This window comes from Choloepus didactylus, chromosome 8 (genome assembly GCF_015220235.1).
Source record: "Choloepus didactylus isolate mChoDid1 chromosome 8, mChoDid1.pri, whole genome shotgun sequence".
Taxonomy (NCBI): Eukaryota; Metazoa; Chordata; class Mammalia; order Pilosa; family Megalonychidae; genus Choloepus; species Choloepus didactylus.
In genome coordinates this window covers 69,490,353-69,514,985 of record NC_051314.1, presented here as the reverse complement: position 1 = coordinate 69,514,985, position 24,633 = coordinate 69,490,353, and the positions used below count along the sequence as shown (strand labels likewise).

Genomic DNA, 24,633 nt, shown 5'->3' with positions numbered 1-24,633 from the left:
TTAATATTTGATTACATTTAATGTAAATGTCATTACTAGGCTTAGTAGCTGATGTTTTTAAAATAAGAAAGGTGATAGTGACTGACTCTGTGCCTGAGATTTTAAATGTCATATATGATTTCTTTTCCCTAGACAAGATTCTTTTTCTAATTATTTTTATTCTTGCAGGCTGCCGAATCAGGAATAATAAAAGTTAAAACAATTGCTGCACGAAACACCGAAATTTTAGCAGGTAATATATTGCATTAAAAATTCAACAATGAGTGAAAATCTAATAGTAAAAGCAGAATCTTAAAATATGTGGTCAGTTTTCTGTAGCACCTTTTCCTCAAGCCCTAATATGCTATTCATAATGATACAGAAAATATAAAAGCCCTTAACTTATGCACTGATTGGTTTTCTCAGAGATTACTGTTATAAAATTCTCTGACTGTTATAAAGTTCTCTGGAATCTGAAAACTTAAAACTACTAACTACTTAAAAGCAAGAATTTCTGCTTATGTATCTGCATTTCCTCCACCTACTGCTAATCATGTAGGACATACCTTACACATAAAGGGATTCAGTTAATGTTGGTTGCATTGAATTGAATGGAAAATTGGTTCCATGCTCACCTTCCAAGATCTATTTTATCTTTAATATAATATGAAAGTTCTGTAATGTAATATTATAAATTTAGTAGTACTATGTGAGTTTTGAGTCCTGGGGCTTAAGGCAGTATTATCAGAAAGAAAGAATGAAAGTGGGGTGGAGAAACAAAAGCAAAAGTGTTTTCTTACCCTCTCTTGATGGAACCTAGTTTTCAAGTTGGAGTTTGACGAGTTTCTCTTTGGCACCTTTCACTATTCAGTCTACTCCTTCCTCTTCTTTGGTGCCTTCTATTCTTTCTTCAATTATGAACATGGAAAAGAGAGAAACTGTTTTTTGTTTTTTTGGATAAATCTATTGAATGTGAGGCATTTGTGCCTTTATTCCAAACTCGATCTTGTGTAAGACAACCTTGCGGAAAAAATAGTATTATTCTCATTTTATAGTAAAGGAATTGAGATGCAAAGAGATTGAATTACTAGCCCAAGGTCACATGATAAGTGGTGTGTAACCGGATTCAAATCCAGGACTGTCCATTGCCCATATTCTTTCTGCTGTGTGCTGCAATGGTGCTCGTACTGCAGTTTCCAAACTGGCCACTCACTCCCAAGTATTTCAGTCTTAGCAGTTGCTTACTTCACTGACCCTTCAGGCTGCCTTTCCAATTCCAGTAATGCTGTGGATCTCAGCTAGTTAGTTATAGAAGAGCAGTCCTTTCAGATTAATTTCTTCAAAGTCCAAATGATACTCTGTTTAACTCTCATTAACCTCTACATTTTTTTTAAAAGGACACCAATAAATCTCTAATTGGTGGCATTTCAAAGAGTATTACAAAATGAAAAAAAAAAAAGATTTGGAGAGGTAATTTAGGGGTGGGGTGAGGGTGGATTTCAGTTAGGCTAACCAACTTTGCTGGAAATTTGCCCTTAGTGTTGGCTCTCCTAAATTGTATCTGTTTCTCACAGCTTCTTCCTTGATTTTAATTAGTCTCTCAAAACACCAAATAAATCTGTAACGTTATTCACAGCATTGGAAAGGCTGTGTGCAAATTGAAAAGGGGTATGGTGAAAGTAGTTGGGAAAAGCAAATATGTGTGTGTGGTTGGGTTGGGAGGGTGGACAAGTAGGTTGTGGGAGATACATGTTGAATGGATTAGCTGCTTTGGGGAAATTAGTGTTTAAATATAAATTGACCTGAATATTTTTAAATTGGTGACTGTAGCCAATCATATTAGAATAGCATTGTGAGTGTTACCTTTGCTGCTCTCATATCATGGTGAGTCCTTAATTATTCTCCAATAATAGAATTTTTCAATAGTTCTGTAGATGATAGAAGATTTTTAAAAAAGATTGATTTCTTCAGAGGATCACCGTCTGTTCCAGTGTTTTATAACAAGTAAAATGTCTATTTACTTAATCTTAAGGAAAGTAAGAAATATTTTGGCTAAGTCAATTCAGTTAAATATATAGAAGGACTGTTAATTTCTTTCTTTTTAAAATTTTTATTGTGGTAACATACGTAACAAACACTGTTAATTTCATTTTAATGCCATTAACTTTATTCAGCTCAAGAAAGAACAGATCTTTATGAACATACAATTAATAGTTCATGCTTTAATCTCCATAGAATCCAGGGCCATAAATTGAGACGATATTAGCATTTAAACTTTTTCCTAGTGTTTTTTTTTTTTTTACCAAGTATTTATATCAGTTGATACCTATAAACAGATATATAGACACTATCCTCTTAAAAATCAAAGGGTCTAAAAACAAGGAAAAAGTTGAAATTAGTCAGTGTATGGCTTATAAACTACATGGTAATACAGGGTACAGTTAATACTTGTACTCTGTTTAGTTAACTTTTTATTTCTTGAGAAGCATTTACGTCTCTATAGTTCTTCAGACTACAGGAGTATAGGTTACTACTTTTATGTGGTAATGTATCTAAAATATCCAACAATTGAGGAGTCTCAAATGAGATGGGATATTGAATTAACAGATGGTCCTGCATATTCAGAAAATAAAAAGAGTTGCTATAAAAACCAAACCCTTAATTAGAATCAACTAGTCTGATTAATGATACTCAGTATGGATTTCTAGCCAACTTCTGTGTCTTTAGGTTCATTTTCCAAGGCAAGGTTACTTACATTGCAGAATAAATCTTTGCTTTAATTTCCCCTTCTTTTAAACCTCCTCTGTTAATGTTTATTTTTCTTTGTTTTCACTGCTGTCATGAATGCTGACATAAGTGGGAATGCTATGCCAGGTAATGTCAGCATTGATTCAAATATTCAGATCGTTATCTCAAAACTTCCCTTTTCTTTTAAGATAAGACTTCAAATTAGAGATAACAACATAGTTGTTCATTCACAAGGCCAAATGCCTTAATCTTACATTTAACTACCTTATATTACAAACTGTTATTATTATCCCAGCTTACAATATACTAGAAATTGACCGAGAAGGCTTATGTTATACAAAATTTACATAAACAGGGAATCTGCTTTTTGTATACATGTTTGTAACAAGGAAATCAGTGAAGTTTTGGTTTCTTTCAGAATTGAATATTTAACCCTTAGTTACCACAAACCATAACAGTTAATCTACCTATGGCTGCTTTCAGCTACTGTCAGTATACATATAGAAGTTTTATGTAGATAATCACTATGCGTGATTTGTGTTCTTTTCTCACACAGTTCCCCGCCCCCATCTTTTTCAATATCTACATGATCTTATTACTAAATGGTATCTAATTTAAGTAGCGATGAGTAATATACTTTGGATTTTCTTTCTGATGTTAAAAGAGAATTGATTTGTTTTATTTAGTAATTCTATCTTATCTATACATGTACTTGTGATATTTTACAATGTCTATAGGCTGTATCATGGAACATATTCTTAATAAGGAAACCAGTATCTAAGAATAATTAGGTAAGATACAAAAATGGGTAATATCATTCATTTCCAATCTATATAGAAATACAAGAAATATGTGTCAAAAGTATGTCTGTGCTATTTATTTTATTTAGCTTACCTGCTCCTCTGTTTGCTTTATGAAGTTCTTAAAACTCAAAATGTATTTCCCGTTGCCAGAAACTTTCCTTTCTGGCTGATGTACTCTCTGAGATAAGGGTAAACATCTTATTCTTTTTATATTCCCAGTATTCAGCACATTACATGGAAAATAATAAGCACTTCTTATATGTAGGCTAATAAAATGAATCACTCCAAAATGCAAGTAAGTCTCTCAGTGCTACTACTTCTATGTTTTTCTACCTTTCTGTAATTTTAAGTATTGAAAGTATTTGAGTACGTGAATGTTGTCTTTAAGCCAATCAGAGTGCAGAGTAGTGAAGGAAGCAGACCCATAAACAGAGAATTCTAATACTGTGTGGTAAACGCCAAGATGGACGTGTACACAATTGCTGTGGGAGTGTAAGCAAGGCACCTAACCCAGCCTGAGAATCAGAAGCTGAGTCTTGCAACCTGAAAAGGAATTAGCCAGGGTAAATAAGGGGTAGTAGAAGGGAAAGGGGACTATTTAAACCAATACATGAGGTATGAAAAGTTTGGTGTATTTGGATACACTATTGAAGTATAACTTGACCGCAAATCATGATGTTGGGTATAGGTGTCAGGGAGATCATGAGGGACATTTTGTGACACCTGAGCAGTTTGATGGAAAGTCACTGAAGAGTTTGCAGTAGTGAAATGACACATACATATTTTTATTCCTAAGTAAATTATTTGACAGCAGGGTAGAGAAAATCTTTCCTTGTAATATCCCTGAGGCAGAGATGAGTTAGGAAGCTATTCCTATAATCCATGCTAGAAGACAGAGGGGCTGTAACTGGAGCCATGTTCAAGGAATCACAAATTGACTTGCTGGGCCAGAGTGATTATATAGTTGTTTTCATTGGTTCCTTTTTCCTTGAATTTTTTTCTTCTTTAAATTTTAATTTTTTATACTGCCTCTTATTCTAAGTATTTTTTGATGCCCTCTTTTAAAATTTTTAAATTGCTGCATGATATTTCATCAAGTGGGCTGCAGTTTATTTGACCATTTCTTTATGTTAAGCATGTTTCAGTATTTAAAATTATTTCTTTAAGATAGATTTCCAGAAATGAAATTACTAAGTTATGTATGACCATGTTTAAGGTTCTTGGAATGTGTTACCACACTGCTTCCTAAAAAAGATAAAAGCTTATACCTTTACCGTCAAATGTGATGTTGCTGGGATTACTATTTAAAAAAATATTTTGGTAATTGAACAAATGACTTATTTTAATTGACATTCCTTTTGATGCTGAATATATTTCTCTGTATGTGTTAAATTATTTCCCTTTTCATTTTACACTTTTTTTTTGAGTTTGTGTTTTCCTTATCAAATTGTTTGAGCTGTTTATATAGCAAAAATATTAGCTTCCCCTCATGTTTATACCATATTTTTCCCAGTTCATTTATCTTTTAATTTTTTATCTGGATCCTTTTCATTTTTACATAATCCAACTAATTTTCTGATTTCTTTCATTGCTGTAATCTTTTTTTTTCTTAATCTTCATTTTATTGAGATATATTCACATACCACGCAGTCATACAAAACAAATCGTACATTCGATTGTTCACAGTACCATTACATAGTTGTACATTCATCACCTAAATCAATCCCTGACACCTTCATTAGCACACACACAAAAATAAGAAGAATAATAATTAAAGTGAAAAAGAGCAATTGAAGTAAAAAAGAACACTGGGTACCTTCGTCTGTTTGTTTGTTTGTTTCCTTCCCCTATTTCTCTACTCATCCATCCATAAACTAGACAAAGTGGAGTGTGGTCCTTATGGTTTTCCCAATCCCATTGTCACTCCTCATAAGCTATATTTTTATACAATTGTCTTCGAGATTCATGGGTTCTGGGTTGTAGTTTGATAGTTTCAGGTATCCACCACCAGCTACCCCAATTCTTTAGAACCTAAAAAGGGCTGTCTAAATTGTGCGTAAGAGTGCCCACCAGAGTGACCTCTCGGCTCCTTTTGGACTCTCTCTGCTACTGAAGCTTATTTCATTTCCTTTCACATCCCCCTTTTGGTCAAGAAGATGTTCTCCGTCCCACGATGCCAGGTCTGCATTCCTCCCCGGGAGTCATATTCCACGTTGCCAGGGAGATTCACTCCCCTGGGTGTCTGATCCCACGTAGAGGGGAGGGCAGTGATTTCACCTTTCAAGTTGGCTTTCATTGCTGTAATCTTAAAACACCCTTCTCCTTCCACACAGTTGATAAAGATTCATTTTTGTTTTCTTCTAGGTTTTCTCTGGTTTGATTTTTTTGTGTGCTTTAAAAAATATTTTAATTTTTTTTGTTAGAGCAATTGTAGGTTTATAGAAAAATCCTGCAGAAAGTAAAATTCCCATACCACCCCCAGCCTGTTTTTCCCTATTGTTAACATTTTGCATTAATGTGATACCTTTGTTACGATTGAGGAAACATTATTATTGTAATTATTAACTGTTCCATAGTTTACATTACTCTTTGTGTTATACATTTCTATTCTGGTAACATACATATAACCTAAAATTAGTCATTTTTAATCATGATTAATAATGTATGAGGTGATGTGAGAATCTAGATTTTTTTCCAAAATTATTAACCAATTATACCCAATATCGTTTGTTAAATAATCTTTCCCTTTCCTATAATGCACTTTTCTTCCATTTTTTTATTGTTAACTTTAACATATATACATAACAGTGATATCTTTCAGTGTACGATTTCACAAGTAGAGAGCAAATCTCAAAGAATGTCATGGGTCACAGTTCACAACTTCAGCCATTTCCGTTTATTGTAAAATATAACATGCATACAGAAAGGTGTCATCTCTCGATGTACAGCTCAACAAGCAGTTTTATAGGTAATTTCAAAAATTGTTACAGGTTACAGTTCCCCAATTTCTGTTCTTTCATTATGCAATACAAGGTCTATACAGAAAGGTGAAGACCTTCAAGGCACAATTCAGCGAGCAACTGTAGAGCAAATCCCAAGTGATGCTATAGGCTACAGTTCCACCATGTCATTTACCTCCTTCCAGCCACTATACTGCACTTTTAATGAGAATGCCTATACTTTCATTTGTCCTTACATTCTTGAATCATTTAACTGTGTTTCAAGACCTTTTGAATCTGTTTAAGTATTTTTTTAATGTTGTTAGGAACAAGTCTTTCCTACAACTTGATTTTAAGCATTATGAGCATAGAAATCATGTCTCAGTCACATTTTATTTCTTTCACAAGAATTAAAGTTCACTGTTTAGTAGCTGCTGTGATTCAAAGGAGGGTATCCTAGTTTAATTTTTTTTCCAGGATAAAAACTACAATTATGCAGTGAAACTGCTAACAGCAAGGAAACCCCTAGGATATGGGGACCTCCTGGACCTCTTTCAGGTGTGTGAAAGTGCGTCATTTGATGTCACAGTTACATAATTTGGAAACAATCTTTATCAAGCACATAGTGTTTGCCCTTTTAAAGGAATTATGCTTTTTAAGGTACTTGGGTGGAGGATAAACTTTTTCTTTTGTTCTCCTCACAAGCTATTTTTATATTTTAATGGAAAATTGAAATAGATTTGACTTGAGTCAACCTTTTTCTTTTTGTCTGGAATGATATATAAAATGATTAAAGCAAGATGACTATATTGCTGTACAACCTTTACTTTTACCCAATGTTATTTCTAAAATCTAAATCCATAGGAAGGATTTCATATAAAGCTACCTTTAGTGTATCATTAAAATTGTATGTATGGAGGAAAGATATCTTTCCATCAAAAGATCAAGATTAGTTTCTGCTTCCAAGGACCACTATCGTTTTTAAGAAAATATCTTTTTTTTTCTTTACTGAGTTGTGGTCCAGATATGGTGGATATGTTTCTGTTTTTCAGTCTGTGCTTCAAAAGACTTAGAAGAGATCAGTAGGTTTCCTTTATTCTTTTGTTGATCATCAATTCTAGATGACATAGAAACCTCCTTTTTGAACATTATCTTCTCATATAAACTGAGGAGGAGAAAAAAAAAGAGTGAGAATGGGAAGAGGAATAGGAGTTTGATTCCTTTAGGTTATGTTAAAATATTTAAACATAATGTTTATTACTCCCTTAAGTTTGTCTCAGTTTGATAGACCTGGATAACTGTAACTGACATATATACAGCATTTTGCTGTGATTCACCTTATTTTATTGATTATAAGGTGTGTTTTTTTTCACATTTTAACATCTCTGAAATTGGTACGCATCTTGTAAATGATGGCATCTTAGAGGAACTCTGGGCCAGGTAGTGTTGTAGTTGTGTTTGCCGATGTGTGCATGAACTTGGTCATAGCTATTCATACCATTATTGCATTAATTGTGTTACAAGCATTGTTGATACCAAATGTGTTGAATTTGCTGTTTAAAATGTCACCCTAGTTGTTGTCTAGAATCCTTTGAACATCTTATGGTAAAATCAAGAAAACGCCAGCACCAAAATGTGCAGAATGGATGTCAGTGGCTTAGAAGGAAATCCCAGAGACTATAGTGAAGTGCCCCTTCAAGGAACAAGGCATCCCCAATGCTCTTGATGACGCAGAGGATAAAATTACAGGGACACATTCTAAGTGATTACAAAGCATGGTGTGATAGCTTAATTGGCACTGATTTTCTTTCTTTGCGATACTGGTGGTGTGTTTGAAAATCATGGGCATCTTAGACTATGAAAGTACATTGTTTTTTTCTTTTATGAAGACAGGATCCCTTTCCTTATTTGCCTGAAGATTTTACCAGGCAGCTTTTAAAAGTGCAGACCACTGTTTCCTCTTAAATACTTTTAACTACTTTAACTTCCATTGTCATCGAAATGCTGTTTATCTTGAAGAGTGGCAGATGATGTTGTAGGAAGGGTTACTGGAATAAGAGTTGAAAACCTAGTTTTAAATTCTGGCTTTAACATCTACTAACTGTGTCACTTGGACCAAATCGTACCCTAAATGCTCTAAGATGATTGTGATGCTCAGATGAGAAACATGTTAAATTATAATTATAAAAATTATAAATGCAACTTCTTATTGAAAACTTTTAATATGCTTTAACAACATTTAATAATAAGGAATGTTCAACAGAAATAGGACTAGCTTCATACTACATTGATTCTGGCAGAATTGAATACGATAGGATATTTAATAATTGAGAGTACTATTTTTTTTTTATCTTTATCGTCATCTGTTAACCATTCATAACAATGGTTTGAGACATTGTTGTGTAAAATTTTTGTGTCTGGGTTTGAATTAAAACCCTCATACACAAGAAAGCAAGAAAATAAGGAGAGAGAGCCCTTTTGGAAACACTGGTTTTTAGCAGTCATTTGCCATTTCTTAGATCTGCTAAATCAGTAATTTATGTTAGCATGCTGAGGAACTTTGCAGAGCATCCTGTACAAAGTTATAGTCTTTATTTACCATACCATAAAGGGGACTTTGGGAGAGGAAAGGTGGGGTATTTAAATGATAAAATTAATGGTAATGCTGATTTTGTACTTTTATGGTGATTCCGGGTATCTTTCTCTAAATTTCCTTTGAAAAACATTTTAAAACCCAGATTTGTATGTCTTTTTTTTTAAATGTCTTACCTCAAAAATAGTTGAAGGAGTTAGTACCTTTGAAAACATACACCAAACACTTAAATTGAATGTTCTCTTGCCTTGAAATTCCATGTTATTTATTCAGATTCCCCAAGGATAGCATACCTGTGTTATTCATCTTTGTGTAGCCATTCAGTAAGTGTATATGATTTAATTTCAGTTTATAAATTTAATTATGTATAATTCAGTTTTTGCACTTCCTAACTTCTTACATTTTTATTGCCACTTGAAAACTTCTGGAAAAATCTGCTTAGTAGGAGTAGTTAAATTGAAATTAGGAATTACAGCATGTGCATCCAATTAATTTAAAGGATTTTTTTTTCATTAAAAGAGGAGTAGTACTGTTGTTCTTAATGAGGTGTGTTTATTTCTTGAAGAAAAAATTATGGTTATGTAAATTCAAGGCATGTGGTAAAATTCTGGGTAGTCTCTGGCTATTATTCATTCATAAGTGTGGTCAAGATGATATGTATACTATTTTTAATTACTTTCTGTTATAGAGTATAAATTCTTACTCATGGTTTCCTTCCTGCCCATTATGAAGATATAGAGTGCTTCTCTGAGGCAGGATCAAACGTTTGAGAGAACCCATATATTAAAGTGCCTTTAAAGAGTTTGTAGCAGAAGATGGAGGAGAACCAAAAGACAGTGTTAGAAGAAAGGCATGGGAAAGCTATAGTTAAGGGGTATAGTTTAGATAGAGAATCTCCACTTCCTATCTGAAGTATTTTACTTCTTACTCCAGATTTTTATTTTGGTGTTCATTTTATAAAAAGTGGTTTTAATTAAGATGGTTATTACTGGTTGTAATTATACAAAATATGTATTCCTAATTATGGATTAGATTTAATAATTTACTTTATATGTATTCTAAAGCATTGAAAGAGAACAGCTCAGAGGTTGTTCAGCCTTTTCTAATGGGTTGTGGAACAAAGGAACCGAAGATCACTCAGCTATGTTTGGCAGCCATTCAGAGACTTATGTCACATGAAGTCGTGTCTGAGGTAATATGATTTTATCTGAAATGTGCACTTGAATTGAATCAGAAATTATCAAAGAGAGAAAGAAACATACCTCATTTTTAATGTAAAACAATTTTATTAATAGCAACATGCTTTAAGAAAACTGCTTACTTTTAAAATATTGCCAAGTAGCCTAATTATGAAACACATAAATAATGAATTAAAGAGTTCGTTTTTTCAAGTTTTTTTGTAATCTAAGAAGTCATGATTTGGTAATATAGTTGATAATCTTGAGAATCAGGCAAGTTTCCAGTATCACTGCATAGTTATTTAACATAATTCATGAATTTTGCAAAATGATAGGAGGAAAAATCATGATTCTGTTTACTAGATCTTATAAAGTGATCATTTGTGGTCCATTAACTTTAGTGTATTGTTGATACCTAACCTTATGGTAAAGCAAGAAGAAATATTTCTCATTAGGGATCTGCATCCTGCTTTCAAATTTAGTGTACTCCATGAGGTACTATGTAGTAGTAAAAAGTGGTAGATACTTTTGCCCTTACTTTTACATCCCAAACAGTGTCAGATTTAATTGAGTTTATAAATGTTTTGTTAATTTGGATTGTATTTTGTTTTTTCTGTAAGAAACAGTAGCAGACTTATAGGTCATTTTGGCATGTCCATATTACTTATAAATGCCCAAGTGAATACACCCATATTGTTATAGAAATGAGCTTTACTTTTGACTAGGTATTTCAGAACTATGTGCTGCTATTTGTGTATATTCAAATGGAATATCACATTCTAAGAAATTTACTTTTTTGAAAAGAAAATTAATTGATTGCCTGTCCCATATTAGTTGACAGCCTTGTGTTTGAGTCATTCATAAAAACATAGTTTTTTGATATGATGAAGAGATTTTTTCCAGGAGAGGTGAAGTTTGTACACCTTTTTTTACTTAGGGACCTAAACACATCTATTTTATTTTGCTGGTGGTAATTAAAATAATTATTTTACAGACTGCAGCTGGAAATATAATTAACATGCTTTGGCAGCTAATGGAAAATAGTCTTGAAGAACTTAAGCTACTTCAAACAGTTCTTGTTCTTTTAACAACCAATACAGTAGTTCATGACGAGTCACTCTCTAAGGTAGGAAATCTATTTGCCAAAGTTCATAAATTCTTTGAGATAGTATTTGAATAAGCTGGTCAATAGAATGCCGTTTGAACGAAAAGCAACTTCTATTAGCTCTTGTGATGATTAACAGTGCATGTTAATTTCCGTCAGTGCCTTATTTTCCCCTTAAAGTTGAAAGCAGGTTAAGGTACTTAAGCAAAGCCCCATGGGTATAATTGACAGGCTTAATTATGAATAGGAAATTGAAAAAAAAAAAAGGTAACTAAAAAAATAGGAGCAGAGGAAAAAGGAAATGAGAGGGGGAAAATGAGTTGAGAAGTATCAGTGTTCTCCACAATTGCCTTGAGAATTTCAAATTCCTTGTGATAGCCACCCCGCCCCCACCTTTAAAAGTAATTTTCACATGTATGAGATATATATATATATATATATGCCAGATGGTTTAAATTTACCTATGTCCCTTAAGTGACTTGAAAAGTCCCCTTTCGGCATTTTCACTGGATAAGGCTTACATGTATGATAGCTATTTCTCATTTTCTCACTACTCACACTCTCTTGGTAACATATAACAGCTATTTGATTATTTATTTCACCCTTTAAAATTTTTTTTATAATTATGAAATGTTTCTAGAGAACAGAAGGTATAGAAAGTAATTTAAAGAACAGTCTTCAATTAATGATTTTTTAAAATTTTAGACTTTTAATAATTCTCTTATAGTTTGCATGCCTTTAAAGATGGCCTATAAAGTAGAAAAGTATACAGTCACAATAAGCTATATATACTCTAGAGAGTTAATCTTTTCTAATTTTCACTTGATGTTCTTAGGTCATAATGAGAATTTTACTTGACTGCAAGTACTTTTTTTCTTTTAAGCTCATACCTGCTTATAGACATTTTAAGTGTTTTTTATATATACTTTTGTTGTTAATTATTCTTCTTGGTTTCTAGCTATTAAATTGTTGTTCTGGTACATATTTTATAAAAGGATTTTCATTTGACCTAAAGAAATAGGGACTGATTATATGTTTTATTTTGGTATGTTAGTCAATTTGAAAATGTAATACTTTGACATGAAAAGTAAAGCATAAAGAAATACTAGAAAATTGATTAATATGAAAGCTTTTGTATAACACGTACCTTTCTTTTATGTTGATATGTAGAGTGGTAGTGGTATAAAGACTTACTGGTTCCCTTGAAAATTTTTAAGATAATTAATGTGATAAGGCATATAATTTAAACCACCATTATATTTTTCCCCAAGAAGGACCTCTTTTGAAATTGTTAAACTTCAAGAAGAATACATAGGAGAAAATCTTTGTGACCTTGGAGGAAGCAAAGATTTTTTAGGGCACAAAATCCATGAACCAGGAAAGAAGCCACAGAATGGGAGAAAATACTCACAAATATCTGATGAAGAATTTGTATCTAGAACAAATAAAGCACTTTTACAACTCATTCAAAACTTAACATATTAAAGAATGGGCAAGTTATTTCAACAGAGACTTCACCAATAAGATATTCAAATGCAAATGAACACATGAAAAGAGGCTCAGCATCATTAGTGATCAGGGAAATGCAAATTAAAATCACAAGGAAATATCATTACATATCCATTAGAATGGCTAAAATTTTATCAAGTGTTGTCTACAATGTGGAATCGTTCTAAACTCATATATAAATTGTAAAAACACTTTGGAAAACTTGCAGTTTCTTAAGTTAAACCTATACTTACCCTTTTACCCCACCATTTCATGCCTATGTTATTTACCCAAGGTATGGAAGCACATATCCTCCTAGAGAATTGTATATTGCTGTTTTGTTCCTGTTTGCTAATGCTGCCGTTATGCAAAATACCAGTAATGGATTGGCTTTTATAAAGGGGGTTTATTTGATTACAAAATTACAGTCTTAAGGCCATAGAAGTGTCCAAGCTACAGCATCAACAGTAGGGTACCTTCACAGAAGAATGGCCAGTGGCACCTGGAACACCTCTGTTGTCTGGGAAGGCACGTGGCTGGCGTCTTCCTTTGCTCCCAGTTGTGTTTCAAAATGGCATTCTCCAAAATGTCTCTCTTAGCTGCAGCACTGAACTCCTTCTGTCTGAGCTATTATAGGGCTCCAGTAAACTAATCAAAGACCTGTGCTGAATGGGCGGGCCATGTTTCCATGGAAACATTCAGTCAAGAGGTCACACCCTAATCAAAGGTGTCACTTACAGTTGGGTGGGTCACAACTCCATGGAAACACTCAATCTGAAGTTTCCAACCTAATCAACACTAATAGGTCTGCCCCCACAAGATTGCACCAAAGAACATGGTGTTTTGGGGGACATAATACATCCATACCAGCACGTGTTCATAATAGCTTTATTCACAATAGCCAAAGACTGGAAACAACCCAAATGTTCATAAACAGGTGAACAGATAAGCAAAATTTGGTATACTCATACTATGAAATTCTATTCGGAAATAAAAAGGCAAAACTACTGATACACACAAAAACATGGATAAATTTCACAAATATTTTTCTAAGCAAAAGAAGCCAGACACAAAAAGAACACCTACTGAATGATTCTATTTATATAAAATTCTGGAAGATGCCAGATAATCTATGGTGGAAAAAGCAGATGGGTAGTTGCCTGGGGCCAGAGTGAAGGAAGGGGGCTGAATTGCAAAGGAGCACAGGAAGCTTTTTGGTGATGGAAATGTTCTGTATTTTGATATATATGCTTGAAAGGCATATATATGTATCAGAATTCTTCAAATTATAGACTTTAAATATATGAAGTTTTTTGCATTATACCTTAATAAAGTTGATCTTAGGAAAGAAAGAATGACATTTTAAAAACATTACTATTTTATTCATTTGTATGCTTAGCAAATTTCCATAGTACTTCTCCAAATGATTTAGTGTTATAACCAACTTTGAGTACTTATTTGCAAAGCAAGTCACTCCCAGGAAATAAAAACATGACACATTATTAAATACATGTTAAAGAACCAAATTTTAAAAGGGGTATTTCACTTTAGCTTATCTTATATGGTCATGAATTTACTGACAATTTGAATTATTTCAAAATCTAAGGATTTTTGTAGTTGTATAAAATCTAATATTTGTGATTAAAACAGCCAAACATTAATTATTTAATTTTTGATACATCAGATAAAATAAAGATAATTGCCATACTCATCAATCTTATTTCACACTAAATGAAAATTCGTTTTTAGGCAATTGTCCTTTGTTTTCGACTACACTTCACAAAAGACAATATTACAAATAATACAGCTGCTGCGACAGTCCGACAAGTTGTTACTGTTGTTTTTGAGAGGATGGTTGCTGAAGATGAAGGACACAGAGGTAAAGTGATAAAAGTTGTTTCCTTTTGACTGTGGGTGGTTCGTAGGTACATGGTGTCACTTTTATTGATTTTCAGCCTTTGCCCTGTGAATTTGGGATACTTAAAAACTAGAATACTTTAAAACATATTATAACAACATTATCAAATCAATAGTGGTAATTTAAAAAACAAGTCCTGTACACTTTTATCAGTCTAATTTTTATTTTCCATGTTCATTTCCTATATATATGCATAATATCCTATTGAAGATGAGATTTTACATTATATGAATTTTTCATGTTATTATTTCATCTTCATAATTTAAGTTTAAATGGTACATTATATATTATGATTCTTCTATAATTTAATGAACTAGTCTATTGAACACTTAAATTGTTTTTGATTTTTGGTTCTGCTGTTTTGAGTGTCTTCCTGCATATATTTTTTCTACCTTTTGGATTATTTCTTTAGGGTAAATTTTCAAGAATAGGCTTCCCTCACATGAATTTTGTCTGTGTATTAACATGTGTTCATCAAGAATATTTATGTAATATAAATATTTAACTTTTTATATTTTCTTCAAATACCTTAATCATTTTTAACATCTTTTTCTTTGTGATTTTAAAAAAATTTTCTAAAAGCTTAGAAACATACCCTTTCAAAGAGTTGACAGATATTGTTTATATTACAGTTTCTATAATTTAACCTGTAAAAATTACTTTTTTTCATTTGTTATCTTACTGAATGAAAAGTAAAATTTTCCCCCATATTCAGTTGAGAAGCACAAAGTCTGACAATCACAAGCAACTTATATGCTTTATATATTCAAGAATATATTGTGTAATTTTATCTTTTTTCCTAAACTCTCAATATTACAATTCTAGTAAGTAAAGTTAATGTTTATTCTACTTATTACTTTACTTTTTTTGAAATTCACCATTAACTGTTGGTCTGATTTTTCACATTTTATTTCTGGCATTCTTAGCCTCTTGGGTGATTAGAATATCTCCAATGATATTGGTATATTGTTTTTTCTGTATTTTTCTTTAGGGAAAAATGCAGGTGGAATTCTAGCAGTTTGAAATTTTATAAGGAATTGGTTTTATAGTATACCACACTGTTAAATATTCTTGATCAGACTTAAAAATAGGGTAGTTTTCATCTTTGAGAGTCTTATAAATTCATAACCTCAGTATAATTCCTGAATTGGTAAGTTTAGCTATGTCTCTAAAGGTTAGTATCTCATTTACTACTTTTGGATAAGTTAGAAAATACTTAGACCCACTTTTGTTTTCAAGTAGTCATTAAATCAACATTTATTCAGAACAGGTTGTCCTAATTAACACTGCATGATATCTTAATAGTATTCAAAGAATAGGGAAACACCATTCCAGCTGACTCTTGGCTAGTGAATAGCTATAAAGTTGACATAGTAATTGTAGCAGATCAAGCTTAATTCTCCTGCAGATGGTGAGATGATATAGGAATGACCCACATGGTAAACTTTTATATGTTTATTTGAATTTAAAGGCATGTTATTTCATAGGTCATGTTCATTTTAAATCCACCAAATAAAGGGGCTGGAGAATGAAAGACTGAGAAGATCAAATGTATGGATAACAATATGAGGTTTGTTGAAGTGAATATAAGATTAATGGAGAGTGATTTTTATGGCATTTTAAATAAAAATAGATCCCCCATTGTTTTTTCATTTTGGAGGCATAGTTTTTAAGTTATAATTTAAGTTTATGTTTCTTTAAACAATAATTTCTTTTGTATAAACTTTTAAATATTATATATAATTTATTAAAAGTTGTTATAAATTCCTAAAACCTGTCCTATTTTGATTGTAGATATTATAGAACAACCATCACTGATCCAAGGAAATAGTAATAGAAGATCTGTTAGTACCCTCAAGCCTTGTGCCAAAGATGCATATATGCTTTTCCAGGTATTTTAGTTGAGAACAATAGTTTTAATTATAGACTAAAATTTTGTGTGAATTTATTATTTTGGAATTTATGTCTGATTTAATTTTTCTTATTAAAATGTGTCAAGTAGGATTAAAAGAAAAGATCTAATATAATAAAGAGCAAGTTCTACAGTTACTATATAGTAACTAATTAACATGATAAAATATGTTAGAAAATAGAAAACAGGTATATTAGAGAGGGCTAGTTGTACAAAATTAATTCCTTTAACAGAGAAAATTTAAATGATAAACTTCTGGTCTGTTTAATCTAATTTAATACAGAAAAGCCTGATTTTACATTGCTTGTCATAAATAAGTCTTTTAAGTAAAATAAGATTAATCTGCACTGAAATTGTATTAATTTGAATTAAAGGGTTGGTTTAAGTTTTTTGATTAAAAGAATGTTAAATTAATCAATTATGTATTCTGAGTATTAGCAGTAGTTATATGAGTCTGTAGAAGTTCACTTATCTATCAAATTATACAGTTAGCTGAAATTTTGACAACACAGTTTCTGAGGAACAAAAACAACTATTATATAAGGGGAGGGAATTGTTTTTTATATGTGTTTTGAAAAACAAATTTTACTCTAGCACATGACAATGATTTGTTTTCCTAGGATCTTTGTCAGTTGGTTAATGCTGATGCTCCTTACTGGCTGGTAGGCATGACAGAAATGACTCGGACATTTGGCCTTGAATTACTTGAGTCAGTCCTAAACGATTTTCCACAAGTCTTTTTACAAGTAAGTACTTTGTGCAAGTGGTATCCAACAAAATTAATCTTTAATTTTTTCATAGACGTAATTTTTTTTCGAGAAAGCAACACATTTAATTTTTCCACATTAAAAGATGCAGAGAATTATAGCCTCAGACTTCAGACACATAATAATTTAATGTTATCTTATGTTTTTTTAGTGCCCTAGCATTGTGGAATTCTAACGTTAGAAGGAAGTAGAGATTACCTAGCCATGTGTTGCCCATCCTATGGGTTTGTGAAGGGAACATGGTAGTGAGCTATTTTTATAATATTTGTAATACTTAAAAGCCAAATAGATATTGTTAACTATGTGCTTTTGGATAATTTAAATGCTTAATAAATAAAATGTGCAATACAAAGTATTGAAAAATCAGAAGTTAATGGGAGAACAGTAAGAAAGAATTCAACTTTTTGTTTTACTTGAAAGAAACAGAAATCCAGAAAAGATTCATGGACTTATAAAGGGTTAATTACTTATTGGCACATATTTTGAACTGATATTTAGATCATCTAACTACTAATCTAGCTGCTTTCCCATTGTACCTCTCTGAGTAAGCCGTATCATCCTTTGTCTTTGACTCCAAAATGTGTGAACTGTATGCCACAAGAGTATAAGATCCTTTAGCCCAGTAGATGGAGCTGAAATTATTTTTATATGGTTCATAATTTTTGGTATATAATTGCTAATTTTAAGTACTTTTGATGATAGTGAACAATATTAACTGATGATTCCTTTGTATTACTGTAGGATAAAGCAGTATTTAGATACAACTTATCCAACTATCTTGTATAAAATGATAGTCATAATAGCAACCACTTTTTATTTTTTCCTTTTTTTAATTTTCATTTTGAAATATAGGAAAGTTACAAAAATAATACAAACCCTATACAGAGAATTCCAACATACCACTCTCCCCCCAGATACTCAGTTGCACCAATTTTTTTAATTCAATTTTATTGAGATACATTCACACACCATGCAGTCATACAAGCATACATTTGGTTGTTCACAGTACCATTATGTAGTTGTGTGTTCATCACCCAAACTAATTTTTGAACATTTTCGTTACCACACACACAAAAAAAATAATAATAAAAATTAAAGAGAAAAAGAACGATCAAAGTAAGAAAGAACACTGGGTGCCTTTTTTTTTTTTTTTTTGCCCCCATTTTTCTACTCATCCATCCATACACTGGACAAAGGGGAGTGCAGATCCACCAATTTTTAACATTTTGCTACCTTTGCCCTTTCTTTCTTTCCTTCCTTTTCTACCTTCCTTCCATCCATCCATCCACCCACCTATCCATTTTCTGAACACCTGAGTGTAGGTTGTATATATCATGCTCCAGGAACAATTAATACTGCTGCATATATTTTCTAAGAACAAGGATATTCACTTACTTAACTTCCTTAAGTTCAGTTAACAATTTCAAGAAAGTTAACATTGATATAAAGCTTACAGTCTATATTCAAATTTTTTTATATGTCCCCATAATGTCCCTTTGAGCTTTTTTTCCCTCCTCCCTTGCCAAATCCCGTCCAGGTTCATGTAGTGTATTTAATTGCTCCTTTTTTTTTTCTTTTCTTTTCTTTTTTTTAATTGTGGGAACATATATACAACATAAACTGTCTCAACCATTCCCCGGCATACCATTCAAGAGATCAATCACATTCACAATATTGCAGTACCCTCACAGTTTTCCTTTACTAAAATTTTCCCATCTCCCCAAACAGAAACTCTGTACCCATTATGCATTATCTCCCCATTCCCCCTGCCCTCTGCCCCTGGCAACTTGTACTCCAATTTCTGTCTCTTTGAGCTTGTGTATCTCCAGTATTTTCTTTGTGGTTACCATGGGGCTCAAATTTGACATCCTAAATCTACAACAATATCATTTGCTTTGGTACCAACTTAACTTCAATAGTGTACTCAAACTATATTCCTGTACCCCTGTATCCCCCCACCTTTTTATGGTTCTTGTCACAGATTCCATGTTTATATATTATGAGTCGTAAAACCACAGATTTCTCATTACATTTTAAGCAATTGCCTTTTAGATCTTGTAAGGAGTAAAAAGTGGAGTTACAAACCAAAAGTACAATTTGTATTGGCATTTATATTTACCTTTGTCATTATCTTTAGTGGAGATCTTTATTTCTTCATCTGATTTCCATCTATTATCTATTGACCTTTCTTTTCAACCTGCAAAACCCACTTTACCATCTCCTGTAAGGCAAACTAGTGGTGACTGCAGTCCTTTAACTGTTTCCTCACACCCTGGCTGGTCCTTCTGCCACCTCTCACTGGCTCCATCCACATGGAGCCTGCCTGTATTCCCACTGTGCAGATCCCTGGTCCTGGTTCCAGAAGAAGCAGAGTAAATGTCATGTACTTACTGGGAGCATGTATATCTGACCCAGTCGGTCTGGTGATAGCTTTTATCTGGGAATGCCTTAATGTCTTCCTCATTTTTGAAAGACAGTTTTGCCAGATTTAGAATTCTTGGTTGGCAGTTTTTTGCTTTCAGCACTTTAAGCATGTCATCCCTCTTCCTATTTGCTTCCATGGTTTCTGATGAGATATTGGCACCTAATCTTGTTCAGATTTCCTTGTATGTGACACTTTGCTTCTCTTTTGTGTCTTTCAGAATTTTCTCTTTATCCTTGGCATTCAACAGTGTGATTTTAACATGGTACAGCTTGGGTCTATTTAGGTTTATACTGTTTGGAGTTCATTGAACTTTTTGGATGTGTATATTCATGTCTTTCATTAAATTTGCGAAGTTTTCAGTTATTATTTGTTTGAATATTCTCTCTTCCCCTTTCTCTTTCTTCTTCTTTTGGGACTCCCATGCTGTCTATATTGAAACACTTGATGTTGTTCAACACATTCCTCCGGCTCTGTTATTTTTTCATCATTCTTTTCTCTTTCTGTTCAGACAGGATAACTTCAATTGTATTATCTTCAAGTTCACTGATTCTTTCTTTGGCCAGCTCTATTCTGTTGTTGACACCCTGTAGGGAATTTTTAATTTCTTTTACTGTAGTGTTCAGCTCTATTTGATTCCCTTTCATAATTTTCATCTCTCTTTTGATATTCTCTCTGTGTCCTATCTTTTTCCTGAAGGGTGGCAGAGGGGCCAGCTAGGGAGCCAGGAGATCGTGCCGCTTTTAAGTACCATTTTTCTTGATTTGTTGCTCACCCTGTTACTGCAGTCCTTGAACTTTTTCCTGGAGTTTTGAGAAAGATGTTTCTACCAGTTTTTGCTGATTGTTTGAAGCTTCTGTGGGGAGATGGAGCCCTGAAGTATCTCGATTCGCCAACTTGAACAGGCTAGCTATCACTTTTTGAGATGCTACTATATGCTATGACTATGCCAAATTCCTTACACATCACTTGCATTTAATCCTTACAAAATTCCTTAGAGGTATCAATTATTCCTATTTTACACACAAGAAACTGAGACTTGCAGAAGGTTAGGTAGTTTGTCCAAGGTTTCATGATTTGTAAATGATGGAATTGGGATTTAAACCTTTGTTAATCTGCATTTAGAATTAGCTTTTCTTCTTATCCTTTCTTTCATACCCACATCCCAATCATCACCTTCAAAATTTCTCAGAATCCAATCACAGTCATCCTAGGCCACGCCACCATCGCCTCTTACCTGAATAATTGCATTAGTTTCCTAACTGGTCTCCTTTTATCTATACTTGCCTCCTCCTACCATAGTTGCTTGTCATACCACATTCAGAATGGTCTTTAAAAACAAGACCTCTTCAGTTATTTGTAAAAGTGCTCTGATTAAAAAAAGAAAGAAAGAAGAAAAAAATCAACAAAGGGCTTCAATAGATGTCCTCTTTATCCAGAGTAAAAGATGAAGTGCTTATTATGGTTTGTGAGAGTGTGACATAATACAAGACAATGGTAAAGTCTCAAGATGGACTAAATAATCAGTTATATCAGGTGGTTCTGAAGGATTTGGTCAGATGAAGACTAAAAAATCAATGTTTGGGAGATCCACCTCAGTGTTCCCTGCAGAACCTACTCCAGGAACAAAGAGATGCTTTGGAGTTGTTGCTGTTTTCTGACCAAGAGAATTGCTTAGCTTGGATTCATATCCCCTGAACTGCCAAGGACTGGAAGAGTGATGTACTAATCTGTGATTAGCTACAGGTTGTGAACAGAGCCTCCCTTGGCATCTTCCTCAGCAACAGAGGGCAAGTTGCCTTAATTGGCAAGGAGACATTCAGCACAGGGAAGGATGTAAAACCTGAAGGTATATCTGCTTCTCATTGGAGAGAACCTGTAGAGCTTACCCCTCCTGATGAAAACTCAGCTCAGTCCAGACCTTCATTCATGGTGCAGTGGCTGCTGCAGCAGCCCTGGCAGGGCTCTAGGCAGAAGCCAGCTGCCCCATCTGTATAGATTACCAGGGATACTCCATCATCATCAAATGTGGACCCAACTTCTCTTGCTGCTGTATCCAGCAGTCCTGGAAGAATGTAAAGAACAGGTTTCTTTGCTCTGTCTGCCACTCCAGTGCAAAGAGTGGCACATCAGGAGTAACATCCAGCTGCGAAAGAAAGTGAAATTGTCAACTTCCTCCATATCATCAGGAACAAGAGGAAAAGGAAGGAACCTATGCACTGTGTGAGAGGCACAATCAAAAAAGAGGCTTCTCCTGTGAGAAGGACCTAGAAGTGTTGTGACCTCAGTGTACTCAGATCGCAACCGTGAGGATCACCATGTAAGGCCCGTAGAAGAGGCTACCTCACATCAGAGGGAAAGACTCAACACTTAGGTTGAGTCCCTGAAAAATCAAAAGGCAGACCTACAAAAACTGGTAACTACCCAAGAGAGAAAACCATTAGAACTGAGAGGGTGGAAAATCAGAGGCAGAAATTATTTTCTGAATTTGAGCACCTGAACCAATGTTTAGAACATGAGCAAGAGGTAGTTCTGTCAAGGTTAGCTGATGAAGAGAAGAAAATTTAGCAGAAACTCAATGCAAGCAAAACAGCATTTTCAGACTACATTTCTACACTCATAAGTCTGCTAAACTAGGTGGCAGAGAAGAATGAAATCGTAAGTTCTGAAATTGGTGACAGATATCAAGAGTGTTCTTGTTAGGCATGAAAGCCTGAAAAACCCCAGTTCTCTATTCTTTCCAGTTAAAGAATGAAAGATGCAGTCTTCATCTGCATCTCTGCAGAAAATCATACAGAAATTTACAGATGTCACTCTAGATCTCCAAACATCACATCTTAATCACCTTGTTTCTGAGGATAAAAAAATCTGTGACATTTGTGAAGAAAATCAAGACTTCATTCTAATCCAAAGAGATACATGGTTTATCCAGTTGTCCTGGGTTCTGAAGGATTTGATTCTGGCAGATATTATTGGGAGGTTGAAGTGTTTGACAAGCCTGAATGGACTGTGGTTGTAAAAACTCCCTTTCCAGGAAGGGAAAGTGACAGGATTGTTGCTGGACAATTCAGCTATAGAATGGAGACTGTGTTGCAGAAGGTGCTGTTCCAATCGCTTTCCTGTTAAAGGGGAAACCCAGAGGAATTGGCATTTATCTGGACTATGAGTTGGGTGAAATTTCATTTTACATTTTGAATGACATGTCTCATATCGATACTTTCACTGGTAAATTTTTTGAAGTACTCAAACCCACTGCTTCTGTATTGGATGTGATTCAAAACTTTCACAGCTCCAGTGAATATGTTTTGTGTACATTTACATGTTTTCCATATTATACATCTACCTTAAGAATTTTTAAGGTACTTATGAAACAGGTAAATATATAATATGACAGAAGTATAAATAGACAGAAGTTAGTGAAGGGGGGATGATTACCTAATATGTGCAGACATGTTAATGAGGGTGAACCTAAAGATGTGGGAGTGGGGGGTGATAATAGTTTGTTAATGGGATTATAAGTATCAATACTGCATTGAAGGCAAACATGATTGAAAGGGGTTGTTTAAAAACATGTATGCCACAGATGAGCACTACAAATATGAAGAAGTGCTTGCATGATCTACTTCTAAGGTATGACACTGGTACAGAGAGTTGACAACAGAATGGTATATGGGAAAATCTACCTATTGCATACTAGGGACTGTAATTAATAGGAATACCTTACTAGTACCACGCAAACACTAGGGACAGATAATTAAGGACTGAAAAGAGCTACGAGGTGTTTTGGGTCATGAGAATTGTTTAAAATGGAGAGTGGTGAGGATTGTACAACTAAGTGATGATGGTGTGAAATGTGGATGACTTATGTGGACATATCATATGCTATGTGAACTTAGGAACCTCCTAATTTATAAGTCTAGTCTTCGATCTTGATGCTTGCTCTTGTGAAACTTATGGTTGTAAAGGGGAGGCTAAGCCCACCTATAATTATGCCAGGAGTCATCTCCAGAGAACCTCTGTTGTTGCTCAAATGTGGACTTTCTGTCAGTAAGCCCCACTTGGCAAATAAATTCATCACCCTCCCCCTGACGTGGGACAGGACTCCCCAGATGAGTGTCTCCCTGGTGATGTGGGACACAGACTCCAGGAAGGAGTCTCACCCTTGCATCAAAGGGTTGAGAATGCCTTTTGACCAAAAGGGGGAAAAGAAAGCAACAATATAAGGTTTCAGTGGCTAAGAATTCAGATAGAGTCATAGAGTCAAGAGGCTGCCCTGGAGGTTACTCCTGTGCAAGCTTTAGTTAGATGTGCCACCTGGCCACAGTATGATAAGCCCAAGTCAATGATAGTCCCCAAAACCGTAAGGACTACCCAGATCCCTATTTAAGACTATAAAAATTTCACTCACTAAGTTTATTCTTCAGAAACTTAAATCTTCCAGAGAACTCCTAAAAAAAAAATAAATAAAATCTAGGTGGAAGAGAAGTCAGAATTTTGGACAGACAATTCTCAGTGGGTCTCACTCTTACTGCAAGTCTTTTGAGCAGAGGCACAATCTGATCTGCAGTATCTTTTCAAGGATGTTTGTGTTGCGAACAGCCTTGGAAGAGAGAGAGAGTCTCCATCTGGAGCAAAGGGCAGATTTGTTTTCTGTTCAATATAATAAAGATAATGTCTCCATCCAAGGCGATTATACATATATATATAATTATGCCCATTATAAAGATTTGGTGTGTCCTAATTTAAACTTTTCCTTGAACCATAGAAATAATGCCTTTCAC

At 33.8% G+C, this 24,633-nt stretch overlaps 1 protein-coding gene across 1 annotated transcript in view; it reads left to right on the top strand.

The window, feature by feature from the left end:
* The window catches only part of MON2 (MON2 homolog, regulator of endosome-to-Golgi trafficking), a 193,764-nt gene that overhangs the window by 35,323 nt on the left and 133,808 nt on the right, over positions 1-24,633 (top strand). Inside the window, 6 exon segments of the mRNA XM_037848170.1 lie at positions 169-232; positions 10,127-10,254; positions 11,235-11,366; positions 14,583-14,712; positions 16,546-16,643; positions 17,284-17,409. Of these exon segments, the coding sequence (XP_037704098.1) occupies positions 169-232; positions 10,127-10,254; positions 11,235-11,366; positions 14,583-14,712; positions 16,546-16,643; positions 17,284-17,409 (678 nt within the window).